Below are 20,064 nucleotides of genomic sequence, written 5' to 3' on the forward strand. Positions count from 1 at the left end.
CATTTTGAATAATTTATTGGAATTCAGTGTGAGATTTTTGAGAAGACGATTATTTCCTTTCATGTACTGCTGTTTAATTTATATCTCAGCCTCCCTCCTGGGAGCATGTTGGGCTGATTATTCCAGGAAGTAAAGCTTAAAAGATACGGGCGCTTATTTTATTAAAGCAAGAGAAAGAAAAGAGGGAATGCATTGACTCATGGTTAGGGGATTTCTAGGGAAATGGCCATTTCTCTATTTTGTGCAAAAGAACTTTGTATTCTGTTTAACGGTTATGAATTGGTGACTGTTTCTGAGAAACTGAGTTCATTACAAAAACTTATGTCATTTGATTTATCTCAGTTGGAAGAAAAAGAATAGGGCATAGTGAGAGCATGAGTTAATTTGTCCTTTATTATATATTTAATTAAAATTTATTTATATTTTAGTAGAAGGCCCTAAATCAGAGGCTTCAGAATTCCAATCTGAAGACCAATGCTGTTCCATAATAAAATGGTAGTGACAAAATGAGAAAAATTAGACTCTCCGTATCCTACAAATCAGTAATTTCTTTCCTAGGAATTTATTCTAGTATAAATTAGAATTTAATTTAACTCTAAATCTAGAATTTTTACATAGACGTATAAATAATGCTACAAAGATATTCATCACAACATTTTGTTTGGACTTGTGAAAAAATAAAAGGAATTTAATATCTACTAAAACTTCAGTGTGCCTAACCAATGCAATTTTATGTAGTCAAGGTATAGAAAGGTATATTTATTGACATGAAAAGATGTCCGTCAAACAGTTAAGTCACTAAAGGAGGCTTTAAAGCATTATGATCTGGTGTGTGTTATATACGCAATTATTTTCAAGCCTAAGCAACCTGAATATAATACCAGCGGTGGTTGTCTCAGGATAGTGGAGGATTGTTTTAGGTTTTTCATTTCATATACTTTATATTTTTATACAGTTAGAAATTAGAATGTGTAAGTTACACAGTAGCATTTATCAAAAGATAAGTAAGTGTTTTTACATTCTATTTTCATGATTTGGGAATATTTCACTGACTTTTGGTATTAAAAAGACTTGCAGTTTTGAAGATGTGTTCCTTTCACTTAACAGCAGCGTATGTTCGGCCAAGGGGAGAGTTTCACAGCTTGTATGTAGCTCTTTGGTTTTAGGCATGGCAAGCGCTGCGGTCATCAGTTATACATATCAGTTATATACATAAAATGCTTCAGCGGCTTAGAACACACTTTTGCACTCTTCATCTCACTACAGCTGTGGAAGGTGGGGTATATTATTTCTCCCATTGTAGAAGAAAGGGTTTTAGAAAACAATTTTATTGAAGTATATGTAGTTGATTTACAATGTTAATTTCTGCTGTACAGCAAAGAGATTCAGTTCTACACATATATACATTCTTTTTCCTATTCTTTTCCATTACGGTTTATCACAGGATATTGAATATAGTTCCCTGTTCTCTACAGCAGGACCTTGTTGTTTATTCATTCTGTATATAATAGTTTACATCTGCTAACCCCAAACTCCCAATCCTTCTTTCCCCTGAGAGAGAGGGGTTTTAATGCTCACATGCTTTATGTGATTTGTCCAAGTTCATTCGACTAGGAAATCCTGGGCTCTGAAATTCACGTCTTCGTGCCCACCAAAATCATGCTCTTCCCCCCACGTGCACTGTTACGCGTAACCGCAGGCAAATAATTGGACTGCTCTGAAGAACACAGGGTGTTTGAAGAAATGTCCATCCTCCCTGGACCCAAGCTGTGCTGCCATTTGGAGCAGACACTGGTGTCACAGCCACGGGCGGCTACTGTGGCAGCCCCACTTCCGAGGGGCAGAAGGCAGGAGGCTGCCAGGCGGTGCGGAGGAGCACCCCCCCACCCCGCGATGTGGTGAAACGTCACCCAGTTACGTTCTCCCCGAGCCGCCCGTTTTTGTGCATCTCATGTGGACGGGGTGTCTGGGACCTCGGCTGCGCTCTTCCAGGGCAGGCAGTGTTTTGAACGATGGATTTCTCCTCCCGTTTAGGCACTAGTTTGAGAAAAACAAGCTAAATCCCATCAAAATGAATATATAACCATGACCACTATTTAACTGACAACTGTGATTTCCTGTCACTAATCCTGCGTGTATTTTGAGTTACTGCACTTAACACGCTGAGGATTTGGTGGACGATGCTACCTGTCCACCGGGCACCTCAAACTTCACGTGTTTAATACAGAGCTCCGGGCCTTACCCCTTGGTCCACGGCCAGCCGTCTGTCCCAGTTCAGCCTCTGGTGGCAACATCCTTCCGGCTGCTCCGGCCAAAACCTCAGTGTCATCCTTGTGTCCTTCCCTTCTCTCACGTCCTGCGTCCATTTCATCGGTGAGCCACGTGGAACCTTCTTGTACACCAGGATCTGGGCCACTTCCCTCCCTCCACTGCTTTCACCCCAACTCAGGTCACGGGCCTTTCTCGCCTGAATGTCCCGGTGGCCTCTAACCTGGTCTCCTTGCTGTGGCCTTGCTCTGTCCTTGCTATGACCTTTCTGTCTTTGCTCTGACCTTGCTGTGACATTGCTCTGTCCTTGCTGTGTCCTCTCTTTGTCCTTGCTGTGACCTTGCTTTGTCCTTGCTGTGACATTGCTCTGTCCTTGCTGTGGCATTGCTCTGACCTTGCTCTGACCTTGCTCTGTCCTTGCTATGCCTTTCCTGTGTCCTCTCTTTGTCCTTGCTCTGATGTTGCTCTGTCCTTGCTGTGACCTTGCTATGACCTTTCTGTCTTTGTCCTTGCTCTGACCTTGCTCTGACCTTGCTGTGACCTTGCTCCGTCCTATATGCCTTCCATCCATGCTCAGTGCAGCCCTAGGATCCGTCCCCTCACTGAAGCTTCTGCTCCTCCTCCAAGGCCCTGGGCTGCCCCTGCCAGCGCTCTCACCTACTCTTCCCCCGTCCGGGGCTCCCAGGCTGCTCAGGGCTCCCTGCAGGCATGCTTTGCACTTGACTCCATTGCCAGCTTCTCAGTGATGCTTCCGGCTGTCGTACTTGAGTCCCTTACCCCCTTGCCCAGTTTTACTTTTCTCCAAACTACTTGCCATTATTATATGTGTGTGTGTGTGTGTATGTATATGTATGTATATCTTAGTTCTATCTTAATTTTATGCCCTTCTGTCTCCCCTCCTAGAATACATTTGTTCCAAGAGGTTGGTACTCTCTCCTACTAAAGGCTGTATCCCTAGTGCCTCTAACTGTGCCTGGCACATAGAGGGACTCAACACATATTTGCTGCCTATTAATTTCACCAAAAGTTATTTCGTGATCATATTTAATATCAGGCATGGTATTGGGCATTAGAGTACTATACAAATGTTAATCTTGTTAAAACATACTTAAATATATCATTTTTAATTTGGGGAGGGGGGATGTGAAGTAAGATCTTTGCAATCACTAGACTTTTAGGTACCTGTCACTGATTTAACCAGATTGCCAAAAGTAAATTCTGTTCCAGATATGCAGCCATTTCTTATATGATCATTGTAGCTGTTCTTTTATTTGTCTGTCTTCTTTTTGTTTTCTAGAAGAGAGGCACAGTTAGATGAAGAAGGGCAGTTTCTTGTCCGAATAATATACGAAGATTCTAAAACATATGATCTGGTTGCTGCCGCAAGCAAAGTCCTCAGTAAGTTAAATGTGACTCGCCACCGTAGACGTCCAAAGGCATGCGTGGCCCAAGGTCGCGGTTGAGCTGCGCAGGACGCGTGCTGCCCAGCCCCACTGGGGCACAGTCACGTGTAATGTTAGCCTCGGGCCACACTGAGTCCCATTGCTCTTTTTACAGACTCTTTAGAGAAGAGAGGAGCTCTCTGCCCCTCCCCACAAAAAGCCATGTGTTGAGGAGGGAAAAAAAGTATTGATACTTAATGTAATAAGTTAATAACATAATAATTTAATGTTGCCATGTCAACAGCACAGTAATTTCAAAAATGTAGAATAAAGAAAATATTATCTCCAAATCTCTGTTGTAATCACAGGTTTTGTTGGGTATTGGTAAAAGAAACAAGAAACTGAGGTCTGCATCAGGCAAAACTCATGCAAGGAAGGCAAAGTCCAAAAAAAAAAACTTCATGGGAAAAATGTTGTTCTCAGAGTAGTATCTCGCATCCTCGTGGCACTTAACTTACAGCTAGGCTACAGGTCGGATAGACTAGATGCATGGTTTTTGGCTTTGTCAAATACAGCTAGAAGAGCAAGTGCTACCTTTTGCAGGATACAAGAATTACCAAAAACAGAAGTATGGTAAATTGTTAATAATAAGAACAATATCTTGCCTTATTGGTAATCAGAATTGACACAAATGTGAAATAATTTTTATACAAATTTGGCAATTAAAAAAAATATCTAGTGTAGTCAAGGGTAGAGTTAAGGAGGAAATGGTGCACATTTAAAATCTGTTGGTAAGATAAGAGTTTTTTCCGAGAATAATTTTGCATCATCAGTCAAAATCTTTTAAAAAATGTTCAAATCCTTTAGAAATTTTTCTTAAAGAAATGATTAGATTTCTTAACATTAAGATTTATGGGTGTTTTCATTTCAGAGTTACTTACATTATCAAAAATTGGAAAAGCCTACATTTTGAACAAGCAGGCATTGGTGAAATAAATTGTTGCATATCTGTGTTGGATAAAATAGTGATTAAAATTGATATTAAGAAAAAATTTTAAATTTTAGGAAATATTAATAATTGAATATTAAGAAAAACACAGGGTCTTAGGGTACATACTATATGCAACCGAGTTATTAAATATGGATATTTATATAAAGAAAAATAATTTTGCACCACAGTATTATCATGTGCATTCTTGATGATTTTCAAGATCCTTCTGTATTTGTTTGGAAAAAGTAGGTTATACCTTAAGTATAAGTTTAAAAAAGCTCAAAATTTTGTCATGCAAGCTGAGAAACTGCTCTGCTGTAAGTACAGACTTACCCTGTTAACACGTCAATACGCTGTCTTCTCAGATTTCATTGTATTTTCCTGGCCAGATGTTTCTCCTGTGATCTGTTCACTCTGCACAGAAATTGAGGATATTTAACAGTTTTTATTATGCACTTGTCTTCATTCCTCCCACTAACAATTTTCCGTCTCTAATATATTTTCTTTCTGTTGCCTCTCAAATCTATAAACTAGATCTCAATGCTGGAGAAATCCTCCAAATGTTTGGGAAGATGTTTTTCGTCTTTTGTCAAGAATCTGGTTATGACACAATCCTGCGTGTGCTGGGATCTAATGTCAGAGAATTTCTGCAGGTGAGCAGTTTGAGGTCCTGGAGGTTTTGATTTTCCAATGTAGTCTCTAGAATCCTTTTATTCAGCCAGCTGGATGAGTGTCTAACTACTGAAATGGAATCATAGTGACATTTTTCCTAATTCACGTAAAATAATAATTATTGGATGGTCTTGAATACATTTTAGCATTTTTCCTTTAATTTTTGGTACTGATGCTGAATACTTAAGTTGTAAAGCAGTGGTCTCTGAAAGACTCAACATGTTGTGATCTTTGCAGCTGCCTTTTTAAAAATAGTTCTTTGTGCTAGTAGCTGTGGTTTTATGTATATAACGTGGGCTTACTTTCTACTTGCAAGTCACTCCGAGTTTGCATAGCGTAATTAAAGAGTGTATCAGTATCTGTGATGTTCTACCTGAAGCTCGCTGTTTTGGAGAAAGTGCCTGCCACCAAAACAAGTTTGAGAATCATTGCTGCCGGTTACATATTAGTCAATCTACTCTGGAGAGGAAAATAGGAAATCGTCCAAAGTCAGTCTCAGGTGAAGTCAAAGGTAAATAATGACGTCAAAGGCCTTTGTCTTCTTGTTAAAATTACCTTATTATTATTATTTTTTTATTATACTAGCAAATGACACATTAGGTGGGAGACTATTTTGGGATTGACTGCCCTATTTTAAGCACAGGCATTTGTGAGACCCTCTTCTTGAAATGTGTTAACATTGAATGTTATGTGGTTGTTTGTAAAGGATGTTTCTAAACTGGCCGCTGAAAGCAGCCAGGTCTTGCTGGAAAATGATGTCAATGCAATACTAGCTGAACCGGAGCCCAGTTTGGGGGGAATGTAAACTGCTTGCAATCCGCTGCATTACTGATTTAACAGCCAAAATAAGAACTGTAGTGTTTAATCAAAATGTTGGTGGTTTACATAGTGACATTTTCCTTATAAACTAAAAACAGCCTTAAATCAAGATGGAAGCTGGTTTGTGGTCCCTGCCATGGATTTACGAAACTACTGGTGTCCGAAAAAGCTGCCACTTCCAAACGAAGTAGCTGCCAGGAGATACTTAAATTAACCTTTAACAGGTTGTATCTAAATGGATTACTTCACATGGATTAAAGTTTGAGATGTACAAGTAGTTTGGGATTTGGGGGTTTTGAATACATTTCCATTTTTAATACTTCTGTTGACTGCTGTCACCTCAGCTAAGTTTCAGTTGCAGTTCCTCTCCCTTAATTTTAACATTGTCGGTGGCCACATCTGTGTCAACAAACGGTTTACTTTTTTTTTTTTTTTTTACCCTTTACTCACTGTGACCGACTGCTAGGTGTGTAGTGGGACAGCAGAGGATGGGCAGCTCCGGAGGTTTCTCCTGTTCTAGAGCTGCCCTGCCCGGCAGGATGGTCTCCACGTGAACGCTCAGCCTGTGAAACGTGCTCTGGGTAAAACACACCAGGCTTCGAAAAGAATGCAAATAGCTCGTACCTAGCTTATGTTGATTACATGGTGAAATGGTGAAAGTTTGGAAATGCTGGGTTATATGAAAATGTATCATTGACGTTTATTTCACGCGGCTCTTTTTCCTTTTTTAAACATGGCCACTAGAAAATTTAACATGACCTGAAGACTAATATTTGTGACTTGCTTAATGGCTGTTAATGCCTTTTATTTTCCCTGGGCAGCATTATTTTAAATAGTCCTGAGTCTGTTTTCCTCAAAGTCAATAGGCAGTTTTAGTTAATATACCTTTAAATTACACACGATTTTATTTTATTTTTTTCTTTTAGTGCCAGTGTGAACAGTGAGGAAACTGGAAAGTTAGAATACTGTAAAGTTTTCATCAGTATTGTCTATTTTTGATTGAATTGTTTTTTTTCCTGGTTTTGAAATTAATATCTTAATGGCAAATTGGCTACATCAACATACTGCTTTTCTTAAAAGTAGCTATTTGTGTTATGAGTAGGCTAATTACAAACAAATTAAATGGACCGTTTTTCTGTAAAACTGACTATGAAATAAAGCAACTGATTTTCTTAAATTGTTTTAAGATCCTAGCTTGCATTTAAAAATTGACGTTCTTCATTACATAAAATAATAAAACATTCTTCACGGTAGACTTTAAAGAGTTAGATAAACTGGGCTTTATTCTAAGGATAGTTAAAAGATTATTTTTGTCCTTCACCACCTGACTTTACACAGTCACTAAATCCTTAGACTCTACGTCGTAAGTACTGAATTTTCAGAATCCTACCACTTTTCTTCGTTTCCCTACCCTTCCGTGGGACAGTCTACCATTATATACAGTGACGGATCGGTTTCCCCATCTCTCTGCATGTGACCCCTCCATCTCCTCTCCATTCTATAACTAGTGACTTTTCTGAAATGCACATAAATCTCCTCCCATCAGTTACTTGCTTAAACCCTTCAGTGATTCCCAATTGCTCATTGGAAATGTAAAAAGCAATTAAAATAATTGAAACTACTCACATCCCCGTCTATCTCTCCTCTTACGCTCCCCCCAGCCCAGCCAAACAGGACTTCTTCCAGAACGTTTTTTTTTTTTTTTAAACTTGCTCTCTCTGTCCTCTGAGCTTTTGCGCCTGCTCTTCCCTTTGTCTGCAACACTGTTCCTGGTCCTTTTCAGCTGGACCTGTCCTCGTCATCCTGCTGGTCAAATTACTTCTTCCAGGAAGGCTCCCCTCCTCTCTCCTGGCTCTACCCTGTTTGAATCAGGGAACTGACATTTCTCATGTTTTCACAGTACATCTATTTCCTCACCCATAGGAGGTCTCGCACGGTAGATCATTTCCTGTTTGGGGCTGGAATGTAAATGCCATGAGGCCAGAGGTCGTGTATAGTCTCTTAATGATGGTATCATCACAGACTTTATCTGGGAATGAAAGAACATTTTTTAAAATGAATATTTGATGTTTTTACAAAAATAGGAAGCAAATACCCCAATAGCTCAAGATTAATTTTTTATTAAGAATAATAATAACCCATTTTGAGTGAGGCTATATAACTTTGTTTAGAGATTGATTATAGATTGAAATATAGACGAATAGACACACTCTAGACCAATTTTTTCTTCATGCGGGCGTGGCATATTACTGTTCATTCATTAACATACAAGTGACATTACTTGTATCTATTGAAACTTTTAAAATGTTTGTTCTAATATTTCCATCTGAGGCTCTCAGGCAACAAGAAAATAGCTACTGAGATTGTACCACGGGAGACCACTGGCCATGCGTCAGGCTGGGTTCCTTCATCCACGCCCATCCTTCTGAGGAGGGCTTCCTTGGGGGCTGTCTCTCCCGGCCTCTCAGTGGGATACATTATTAACAGCGACTCCCTATTAAATACACATATTTTTGCTTTTCTTGAAATAATTTTTAAGTTTTCTGAGTACCAGGCACAGCGTATAACAGGCAATCAATAAAGAGTCTTCAAATGGTAGAATTAGTTAATTCTGAGTTCTATGTGTATACTTTTTATTTGGCCCAGGCTGTATTGTCCAGATAATACCTCTGTTCCTTTATGCACATTTTATACTCAAGGAGATGCTGTATAGATAGTATCTGTAGTTTAGTTCCGGAAAAATGTTTGTTTCTCTCATGGATTTTGTCATTTCCTTTGATTAGTGAACTTAAACAATTTAACAATTTACCAGCTTGAATAATGGACAGTTCTCCTTTGAAAGGCTTTGCTGCCAATAGCAAATTCCCGGCTCTGCTTACACACTCTCCCGTGCATTTTCAAAGTCATTTTAAGAATTTTTACATCATGCCTATTTTTAGTCTACCTCAAGACTTTCACGAAAAGAGCTACACATCTTAAATGGATAGTGTAATAAAATATAGGTTTTAGAGGAAACTTTTTAGAAACATTGTTCTTCCAAAGACATCACACAATTTGGAATTGATTTTTGTTAAATGTCCTATGAAACCATCAGTTTGTGGACTATTGATAAAAGTAGATAGTCCTTGCAATTAATTATTATCTTTTGCTGAGTTAGCAACCGAAAACATGATTTATCAAAAAGAGTTAAACAAGGGACTTCCCTGGCAGTCTAGTGGTTAAGACTCTGTGCTCCCAATGCCGGGGGTACAGGGGGTTCGATCCCTGGTCATGGAACTAAGATCCCACATGTGGTGTGGCCAATAAAATAAAATAAAATAATAAGTAGAGAAGAAAAAAAAGAGATAAACAAGAATAGGAAGACATTTTGATTTAGATTTTTGGATTTTACACATTTTATCTGGATTTATTGTCTTAAAGGTAAGACTATATTTCAGCAAGAATTTTTTCCCTATTCTGCCACTTTCTTACTCTTAACTTAGGAATAAAGTGTGGTTTCATGCTGCTGCTGTAGTAAATTTCTATCTGAAGCTTCTAGTGTATTGATTAAAAGAATGCAGAGAACAGATGGGACTTGAAGGCTCCATAAAACATACAGCTGGTAAGGAATGTCCAGTCTGATGGTATTCCCGGCCTAAGCCATGCTCCCCTTTACTTTCGGATGCCCTGTTGCATTACTGCAGATTGTCTTTACCCAGCTAGCCACACTGATGGCTCCCATCTCACACGCTCTGCTGCAGTGTGGTTGTGCCTCTCCTCCATGAAAGGGTGGAGTCCCCTTCCCCTGGATCTGGGTTGGCTTTAGTGATGATTTGGCCAGTAGAATATGGCAGAAGTAACATTCTGATACTTCCTAGGCTAGTTCATAAGAACTCTTGAAGTTCCCATCTGAGTATCTGGGAGCATTTGCTCTTGGGAGGTTCCCTGTAGGAACCCAGCCCGTGACACGAGCCGCCCAAGCCACAGGAGGGGCCTGTGCAGGCCCTCGGACAGTGCTGCTGGCTGCGCTCTCAGCTGTTACGATGAGTCCGTCCCAGCCTGTCTCACTCCAACCCGAGAGGACTTCCCACCTGAGTCCAGACAGCCCACAAAACCATGAGAAATAATATTAGTGTGTTAAGCCAGTAAGTTTGGGGTGCTTTGATGTGCAGCGGTGGATAATTGGGACAGCGCTCTGTGTGTTGTTTTTCCTTTTATGTTTTGTGTCTGTGTTAGTGTGTGTGTGTACATGTGTACCTGTATTTACGGATGGATGAGTAGAGCTTTGAGTTGTCCATGTTTGAAGAGATAAGATGGTATACGACCTCTGGGTCTGGAACCCAAGTCAGTCCACAGCAGGGCTACTGATTCATTTCCAGTGGTGTCTTGTTATTTATTATGTTATATATTTTTTACTTCCCCAATAATTTTACAGAGGTAAAATGAAACCTAAATGAGTGTGGGAAGCTGACTATTGAAAAATAAAGGAGCAGTTTGCAATCTTAGAGACCAGTCAGGATTTAAATTATGAGCCTGCTTAAACATGCATAGGAATCTCAGTGGAATAAGCAAACAAATATTCTGTCATCGTTCACTGGAAACACTGGCTTCTTCCACTACTTTGGGTTTGGTGGCGTTTTCACTTACTTCCCCAGTTCATAGACCTAAGAGTCTTCTGCCAGGGCCTTTGTTCAGCCTGCAACGGGATCTTCTTCAATCTGTGTCGGCTCCAGGGTTTGGCTTCTAAAAGACTACACTGTAATTTGGCCAGCCCGCCAGGAGCAATCTGGGGTTGATGGCTGATCTGCAAGTCTTAAATGTTTGTGCAAAGTGTTATTTCGGGAAATGGGATTTTTCCTGAACAGCTGTGAAATTCTAATATTTCCCTAAATTATTTATAACGTTTCTTAGAAAAAAATGCACCATTAATTTTATTTTTAACTTTTGAATTTCAAGAAGAGCTTTTCTCAAAATCCCAAACACCAATTTCTATAACCTGTGTCTACCTGAAAAAAAAAAAACGCACAACTCATGTGAGAGCCATGAGTTGATTCGGTGTCTTGCTGAGGACTGTAGCCAGGGACACAGCCTCTCGGGTGACTGAGAAACCGTGGCACAGATGGAAGGGGCAGGTCAGTGTGTATGTGGTGTTGGTGAAGGGGTATGTGCAGTCAGGCGCACGTCTCGGTACCAGGTGTCTGCTGGCCACCAGGAGCAGGGATCTTAGTTAATGGCTTTAGTGCTTTTCTGACTGGCGGAAGATGCAAGAATCCAGGCTCATCAGAATTTCCTAACTACCTGAGGGCCTGTGCTAACATTTTTTTCATCCCTGATCTTCACTCTGAATTCTTTCCTGGGTGTATTGAAGGTCAGCAACTGCAGGGGCTCAATGACTAAATTCTTGTAGAACCAGGTGAGGAGTGACATCCCTTAGTTGGCATCTGCAATTTTAAAGTTGACATGCTAGAACTCTTGAAGGAAGATAATATTTTAGAATTCTAAGAACTTTTTCTTTGAATAACTCGTATATATTTTCACAATTTTACAAGATATTGATTGTCAGAAGTTGTATATGAACGAGATTTTTTTAAACATGAATTTAAAGGCAGTATTATAATAAGTGAAATAGCTTACACAGGTAATTCTATGACTCTTTGCCTTTTATTTTTTAAATTAAATTTTCTCTTGAGAGGATGGTAATGATAACTATAAGTAGTTTTAAAAATATCACCATTTAAATATTTTTAGTGACTCTGGTACAATTTCTTTTTAAATAAGGCCTTACATTATTTCTTTTAAAAAAGATTCCCTGTAGCTTTTCGGTTGGAGCAGCTTTAAGTAGAAAAGGCACAAAAGTATCATTAAACGTTGCCCCTTACTTGCTGTGAGCTCGTGCTACTCACGCCCGGACCTGCTGCTTCCCGGTGTGTAGGGGTGACTTTTCCGCTTCATCTGCGTCTTGCTCGTTTCCGTTTTTCACATTCAGATTCTAACATAACATCTTGCTTCTGAAACTTAAAATGCTTTTCAAATTGCACGACTCTCACAAGTAAGTATTGATGTTGGTCTTGCTTTTCAGAAGTGTGAGGAATAGAAAGAAAGGAAATGCTGTCCCTCATCCTCTTTCCTTAAAAACAGGGAGGTTTGCAGTGACTGAGTTTTAAGATTCTTTCCAGCTCTTGACTGCAGTAATGCTCTCAAGTAACACAGACAGCTCCCTTCTCCCCATCCCCTAGAATAAGGATTCTTTTTTTCTTTTAATTAGTTAATTGATTTTTTTGGCCATGCTACTCTGGCTCTGTGTTTGCGGGGTCTCAGCTCCCCGACCACGGACTGAACCCAGGCTACGGCAGTGAAAGCCCGGAATCCTAACCACCAAGGCCGCCAGGGACCTCCCTAGAATAAGGGTTCTTGAATGCTGAAAAATCTCTCTCTCTCTCTCTCTCTCTCAACACTTTCAAGGCAGGGTCTTACTACACCTATTTATGTGCATCATTTAGGAATTTTTAATTAGATGCCCTGGAAACGGGAATGAGGTAGTTAATTCCCGGAAAACTTTGCCTCTGTAAGTATGTATAAGCTTATTTGTGCCATGCATAGTACAAAGAGAAATTTTGCATTTATTTTGAAGCATTCCAAGATCTTTAAAAATATGGAACTTCAAAGTAATATTTCTCAAAGGATTAATAAATTCTCTTTTGGTCCTAAATCTGTGGGGTGTACTAAATCCCAGGGCGCCAGCACTAGTTTTTTCTTCTGTAAATGATAAAGGCTGGAGGACTTATAAGTAGCAGAATTCCTGAGAAACAGTACATTCATCTTGCTTGTAGAAAAAGCAGTAAAGTGATACCAGGACATTCAGAGAAATGAAATGGCAACCTCAGACCAACCTTTTGGCATCTTGAGGCAAAATAGATGAATGAACCTGCTCTCTGTTCCTTTCCTGTTTCCTAGTGTCACAAAGCTAAGGAGAATGACGTGAAAGCGTATTTGAGGTTTGCTTTACTGTTTCCTGGGAATCTACTTGTGCTGAAATACATGCGTTTATATTTTTTTCTTTCTCTCATTTGTGTACTTCTTTGTAACTAGCCATTCAGCTCTTTTCTTTGTATAGCCACCTCCATGGGTATATTTAGAAATAAAACAAAACTAGTTTTAATTGAAACTCTTGTTTTCCAAAATATATTGCTACAACCATGTGGACAAATAATTACCTTTGTATAGATGGTGTTATAATATGTAGACAGACAAGGTTTTTCTCTTGGCTATTTTGAGTATCTTTGTTGTGGCCTTTGAGGTTCCTGCAAACAATTATCTGTGAAGTCTGTGAAGAAAGTACATTTTTAGCAGTACAGATGTACTCAGTTGAAAATAATTTAATATATAATCATGAATTCCATTTCTCATAATAGACAGCCAGTGGTAATCACTTCAACTTTGAGAGAGTAAGACCCAGTAAGGGAAGCTGTAACTCAAGAAATCCCAGGAGTGCTTTTTATGGTTAGATACTACCTAAAGAAAATCAATATTACATTAAGTGGTGTTAAATCTTTTATGCTCCAGGAAAGCACTTTAGTTGTCTAATTAATAGCAAACTCGACAAAACCGTCAATCCCTGGAGAGTTGGTAACCACAGAGACTTATTAAAAGATTGACATGACCTCATGTGTCTTGATTTCCCACTTGCTTTGAATTGATAAATTTAAGCAACATTTTATTATTAATACTTTAGTATTAACAATACCTTTAAGGCAAATATTAAATTAAAATGGCGTTATTTAATTGAATTATTTAAATTAAAATGTCCCCACATTTAGGGAGCAGTGCATGTCCCTGTGTGACTCCTGGCCCATCTCTCGCTTTCTTTAGCATCAGTGATGCAGAGAAGGTGAACGGTACCATCGGGTACCGCCTCCTGCCATCTGCTTATCTGCGTATAGAAATGTGCTCATATAATATGACACAAGATGAAAACAGATGAGTGTGAAAGTAGTCTAGGCATATTGACTTAAGATGTACTGTATGTGAACATTTTATAGAAAAGAAATTGAAAAAAAAACCCTACATATTTCAAGTTACTGTTTGACTCATTTTTAAATTTTTTCATGAAAATGAGCCGCAACACAGTACCCGGGCCTGACTACATTAGGAAATTATTTTAGGAACAAGGACAGAAATTTAATTTAGCAGCAACAGGCTGAATTTTGACTTTGCGGGAAACACATACAGAACTCTCTTGATGATCTTTTTTCTCACCAGCTTTTCTGTGACAGCGTTTTTGCAGCATCAGCAGACGTGTAAGGGGTCTGGCAGGGTTATGAGGGGCAGTCTTCATGTCTCCCTTCCCAGGAAAGGGTTCCCGTGGGAAGACCTCGTCATAGGAAAACCCTCCGTGTTACTTAGCAAGTGAAGTCGTCTCAGGCCTTCAGCTGCTCGAGGTTTCTGTAAACTGTCCGCCCTTAGCATCTGCCGTGTTGGGTTCCTCTTACCTGGCAACGGCAGCCTGTGGAGCAATCAGGACCACTTGGTATTTGAGTTAAGAACTGGCCTGACTTGATTATAACAGGTGGAACTGGGGGGCAGAAAACCAAATTTTAGCCCTAGGCCTGAAGGCATTTCAAAAAGAAGCCGCTTCACCAGTTGAGGGGACTTGAGCCATGTATCCCAATCAGAACGTCAGCCTTTGTGACCTCAGCTCTTACTGCACTCTGCGTCTTTGGACCCCGTCCTTTAGTCTAACCCTAACCCTTGTAGGCACCCAAAGCCACTCTGCACATCGGTTTGTGAGCTAAACCATGAACCGCTTACAGTCCGGGTTCGTGTGGTGCAGATCTGGGCCGGCCCTGCCCCCTGCCCCTGGCAGCAGCGCACAACCTGCGTGACGCATGCGCAGTGCACATGCTTTTATACGCTGCACAGACAGCGCACGGATGAGTGTTTGGCGACGCAGGGCCGCACGTGCCCTCAGGGCGCCACCTCCTGCCATACTCGCGCCGCGTCCTAACTGACGTCTTACTGGATCCTTGTTTCCCTAAACTGGCCTCTCTGAGACATCTGGAACGAGAACCGTCCTTCCGTTTTGGCCCCTTTCCACACCTCCTTTTCAGATGTGCTCCTCGAGGTTCAGGGCATCCTGAGATCGTTTTGCTTTTCCCATTCTCTTTAGTAATAATCACCAGTTATTGACAGGTTCCTATTTGGTGAATTAGCTGTTTTACTGCTACCATGACAAATGCCCACAACCATAAGTGCTTAAAACAACACCCATTATTATCCTGCATTTGCGTAGGTTGGGAGGCCATAGGGGTCTCCCTGGACCATGGTCAGGGGGCCAGCAGGGCTGCGGACGGGGATGGGGGATGGGGAAGATTTCCTCGCTCGTTCGGGTGTAGGCAGAATTCAGCCCCCGGGGCCAGACGTAGGGCTGTGGACCAGTTTACTTACCGGCCATAGCGGGGCGGTGGTGGTGGGGCTTGTAAGGCCCCAGGCTCTCCCCAGGCCCTGCGTGCGGTGTCCTGTTCCTCAGACCCTGTTTCCTCCTCAGTTCCCACATCCCTCCCTGCAACCAGGAAGGGGTCTTGGCACCTAAGGACTCGGTCGCTCCTGGGATTAGGCTGGGGCCCAGCCATAATCTTCCCAAGCAAGGTCCATAAGCTTAGCGCCATTTGCAAAATCCCTCTTGCCGCGTGAGGTAGCATGTTCACAGGGCCGAGGTCTGGAATCTCGGGGACACCGTTATTTTGCCTGCTACGTCTGGGGTGGGCTCATGCCTTGTATACATCACTTTAGTTATTTCCATTTTATCAGAAGAAATCAAGCCTTAGAAAGGTTGGGTAGGTTGGCTACATTATCATGAAATGACAGTGTCATGATTTAAATCCAAGTTTGCTTGATTATTTTTATTATTTAGTTATTTTTTAAATAGTTGAATTTTTTTTCATTTTTCTTTTTTTTGGCCACACCACTGAGCTTGCGGGATCTTAGTTCCCCAACCAGGGACCTAACCTGGGCCCTCAGCAGTGAAAGCACAGAGTCCTAACCACTGGACCACCAGCAAATTCCCAAAGTCAGCTTGATTTTTTTTTATAATAAGTGATTAATTTTATATTTGGGTTTTTTTAAAACATCTTTATTGGAGTATAACTGCTTTACAATGGTGTGTTAGTTTCTGCTGTATAACAAAGTGAATCAGCTATACGTATACATATATCCCCATATCTCCTCCCTCTTGCGTCTCCCTCCCTCCCACCCTCCCTATCCCACCCCTCTAGGTGGTCACAAAGCACCGAGCTGATCTCCCTGTGCTGTAAGGCTGCTTCCCACTAGCTATCTGGTTTACATTTGGTAGTGTATATATGTCCATGCCCCTCTCTCACTTGGTCCAAGCTTCCCCATACCCGCCGTGTCTTCCAGTCCATTCTCTGCGTCTCCGTCTTTATTCCTTCTAGCCACCTTGCTCTTAACTCCTGTACCATGCTATGCTACGTGTGTGCGCTACCATATTTGTGCAGCACACACACACACAACACGCATTATGAATTAAGTGTTGGAAAGCCACGTTGCACCCAGTCAGTAGTATAGTTTGTACCATTTCTTCTGGTGATCTTTAAACAAAAATTTTTTTTTAATATTAGAGAGTAATACAAGAAAGTGGGGAATTTGGTACATTCTAAATTAATCAAAAAGAAATTAATCACAAGGCTATCAGAACAGAAAATATTTATTTGCAAATTTATTAGTTTTCCAAGACTTCAGTTCCAAAAGGTTCAGTTTCACAGGTTAGCTATGAGGCTGTACCTTGCTTGGAGACTATAAATGAACATGGAGAAATTATACTGATATAATTTCCAAAGTAATTTTAATTACTAAAATATTATTTTACAAAGAGTATGCTTATATTTTCATATGCTTATAACTCTGATGTAGTTTTTGAATTAATAGTCAAGTTTTAGGATTGTAGTGGAAACAAAGTGTAATATGTGATCACTTTGGGCATTCCATGCTGGTTATCATAACATAAATATACAACTGCCCCAAACTCTTGTAAATATGCATACCTTTGTCTTAGAAACTGTTTTTCTTTTTTCTGCTTCAGGTATCCGTTTTACACCCCCTTGTTTGTTTACCTTCTTTAAAATATTTCCACTGTTAGCAGTCACAGATGTTTTTCTTTTTTTTTAATTTATGGAAATATAGTTGATTTACAGTGCCGTCTTAATTTCTGCTGTACAGCAAAGTGATTCAGTTATATATATACACATTCTTTTTCATAATCTTTTTTTAATGCAAAGGTTTATTTATTTATTTATTTAAATTTTATTTATTTTTGGCTGCGTTGGGTCTTCGTTGCTGCATGCGGGCTTTCTCTAGTTGCGGCGAGCGGGGCTGCTCTTCGTTGCGGTGCACGGGCTTCTCATTGCGGTGGCTTCTCTTGTTGCAGAGCACGGGCTCTAGGCACGCAGACTTCAGTAGTTGTGGCACACGGGCCTAGTTGCTCTGTGGCATGTGGGATCTTCCTGGACCAGGGCTCCAACCCGTGTCCCCTGCAGTGGCAGGCGGATTCTTAACCACTGCGCCACCAGGGAAGTCCTCATATTCTTTTCCACTATGGTTTATCACAGGATATTGAATACAGTTCCCTGTGCTCTACAGTAGGACCTTGTTGTTTATCTGTCCTATACACAGTAGTTTCCATCTGCTGACCCCGAACTCCCAGTGCATTCCCCCCCGCCCCGCCTTGGCAACCACAAGTCTGTTCTTTATGTCTGTAAGCCTGTTTCTCTTTCGTAGATATGTTCTTTTGTGTCATATTTTAAATTCCACATATAAGTGATGTCATATGGTATTTGTCTTTGATGTACTTCATTTTGTATGATCATCTCTAGGTCCATCCATGTTGCTGCAAATGGCATTATTTCATGCTTTTTTATGTCTGAGTAGTATTCCATTATGTGTGTGTGTGTGTGTGTGTGTGTGTGTGTGTGTGTGTGTGTGTGTACCACATCTTCTTTATCCATTCACACAGATGTTCTTCTTAATTTCATCACCTTAGTTTCAAGTTCTCTGTGGTTCCTGCCTTACCGACGTCTGGATGCAGCAGGGAAGGCTGTGCCCTGTGCATGTTCGCATGGCCCGTGGGCGCCTGAGCTCAGACCTGAGTCTGCTTCCTCAGCCTTCTCTCCCGAGGGCAGCTGCCACATGGGAGCAGGACTTACTCATCACTCTGTCCCCTTCCTTGCAGAACCTCGATGCCCTGCACGACCACCTTGCTACCATCTACCCGGGCATGCGAGCACCTTCCTTTAGGTGCACCGATGCAGAGAAGGGCAAAGGGCTCATCCTGCACTACTACTCAGAGAGAGAAGGCCTGCAGGACATTGTCATCGGGATCATTAAGACGGTAGCTCAGCAGATCCACGACACTGAAATAGACATGAAGGTAATGGTCAGTACCTGGGGCTCTTCTGGGCACAGGTGACATGCGGGGTGTTAGAAAGGTGCTCTGAACGTGCCCCTGGTCAGCGCTGCTACTGGCGCTCAGCAGAGGTAGTACCAGCCGTAACACTGGCAGTCTTCTATATTTGGCTTGGAATGCACACACAGGGTAGTTTTTCCTTGTGGGAACAGATTTTTCTTTCTAATTATATATATTGCTCAAGGCAACGGGAAATTTAATTTGCAGTTCCTGTGAGCTCACACTAGCTGGGAAGGAGGAGGACCTTTGTCTGGCTGAGCTGTGGCCTTCAGAATACAAAAAAAACCCCTGTAACATGGACACATTCTAAAGTAATATGAGATGAAGTATTATTTTACTGGGTTTTTGTGTGTGTGTGTGGACTTTTTGGTCTGTCCCTGAAATGTGGTTTGAATATTTCATTTTTGTGGGCTAAAACCTTTGCTTTTTTTTTTTTTTTTTTTTTTTTTTTTTAAATTAGATCACTTGGTAAAAGAAGCTGGTCTCAGACTTTAAAAAATGTGTTGCTGCTGATAATTCATCCTGTCAGTTTTGAGTGATAATTTCAAGGTACTGATACAATAGCTGTGCAATGAAGGGAGCTACCATTTTTCCTTATTTCTAATCCAGAGAGTTGCTCCCAGGGAGCTGTGTTTTGTGTGCTCAGCCCCAAGAGACATTTTTCAGTGGCCCTAGGTTTGAGAAAATTGGACCGAGGGTACCCTATTTCGGTTTGCTTTCTTTATGGAAAATCTAATAGGCAGTGCTTTCTTAGATCTATAGTTACATTCTAACATGTGTGGGAAGCCCACACTTTAAGTACAGTATTACACAAATAGAAATTGTAACATTTAAATTGATTAATTTAGAAAAGTATGCCGTATATTTAATCTAGTAATGTCACATGAGATTTCACGGGTGTTTTTACTTCCAAGAGTTGGTGTCGTTTTTTACGTGATCCCCAGGTGCATCCTTAGTTTCTCTACAACTAGAAAGTGGCAGTATGGATAACGTAACATTATCAAATCCAGAGACATTTAAAAACTTGGGTCAAGGATTGAAAGTCACCCGTGATTAGGAATCTCACTGGAATTCAATTAAGATTGTATACGCCTTTCATTTCCAGCTCTGGATCCTGACACCGAACTAACACTTCACTTACAGTACGTGAGCCTGTATCACGGGGGTTGTAAACACTGGGTCTGCTCTCGGTTTGTTCATTACGTACGTAGCCAAGCTGAGCAAGAAGTAAGGGCATAGAAACTTCAGGAAAGCAGCATAAACTGGGCACCCTTGGAAACTGCAGCTGCCACGGTTATTAGAGCCTTTGGTATGGGAGGTTGACAGCAGTAGCGCTCTGTATAATTATGGGGTTCACTTTATACATCCCACTTATACAATGTGGGTTGTCTTGTGACCTTCATTTATTCAAGTATTCCAATATAGATGTCTGAAGTATTTGCATTTGGTAATTATATTTGGTATATTTAATGTTTTTC

General features: G+C 40.8%; 1 protein-coding gene across 2 annotated transcripts in view; it reads left to right on the forward strand.

Moving 5' to 3' along the window:
* The window catches only part of GUCY1B1 (guanylate cyclase 1 soluble subunit beta 1), a 47,327-nt gene that overhangs the window by 10,012 nt on the left and 17,251 nt on the right, over positions 1-20,064 (forward strand). For both annotated transcript variants that reach the window (XM_027116799.1, XM_027116798.1), the window contains exons 3-5: positions 3,566-3,666; positions 5,176-5,294; positions 18,353-18,550. In XM_027116799.1, coding sequence (XP_026972600.1) covers positions 3,566-3,666; positions 5,176-5,294; positions 18,353-18,550 — 418 coding nt within the window. The remainder of the gene's footprint in view (positions 1-3,565; positions 3,667-5,175; positions 5,295-18,352; positions 18,551-20,064) is intronic.

The sequence above is a fragment of the Aethalodelphis obliquidens genome, unplaced genomic scaffold, assembly GCF_003676395.1.
Source record: "Aethalodelphis obliquidens isolate GAN/ISIS:26980383/991018 unplaced genomic scaffold, ASM367639v1 scaffold17, whole genome shotgun sequence".
In the NCBI taxonomy this organism is placed as follows: Eukaryota; Metazoa; Chordata; class Mammalia; order Artiodactyla; family Delphinidae; genus Aethalodelphis; species Aethalodelphis obliquidens.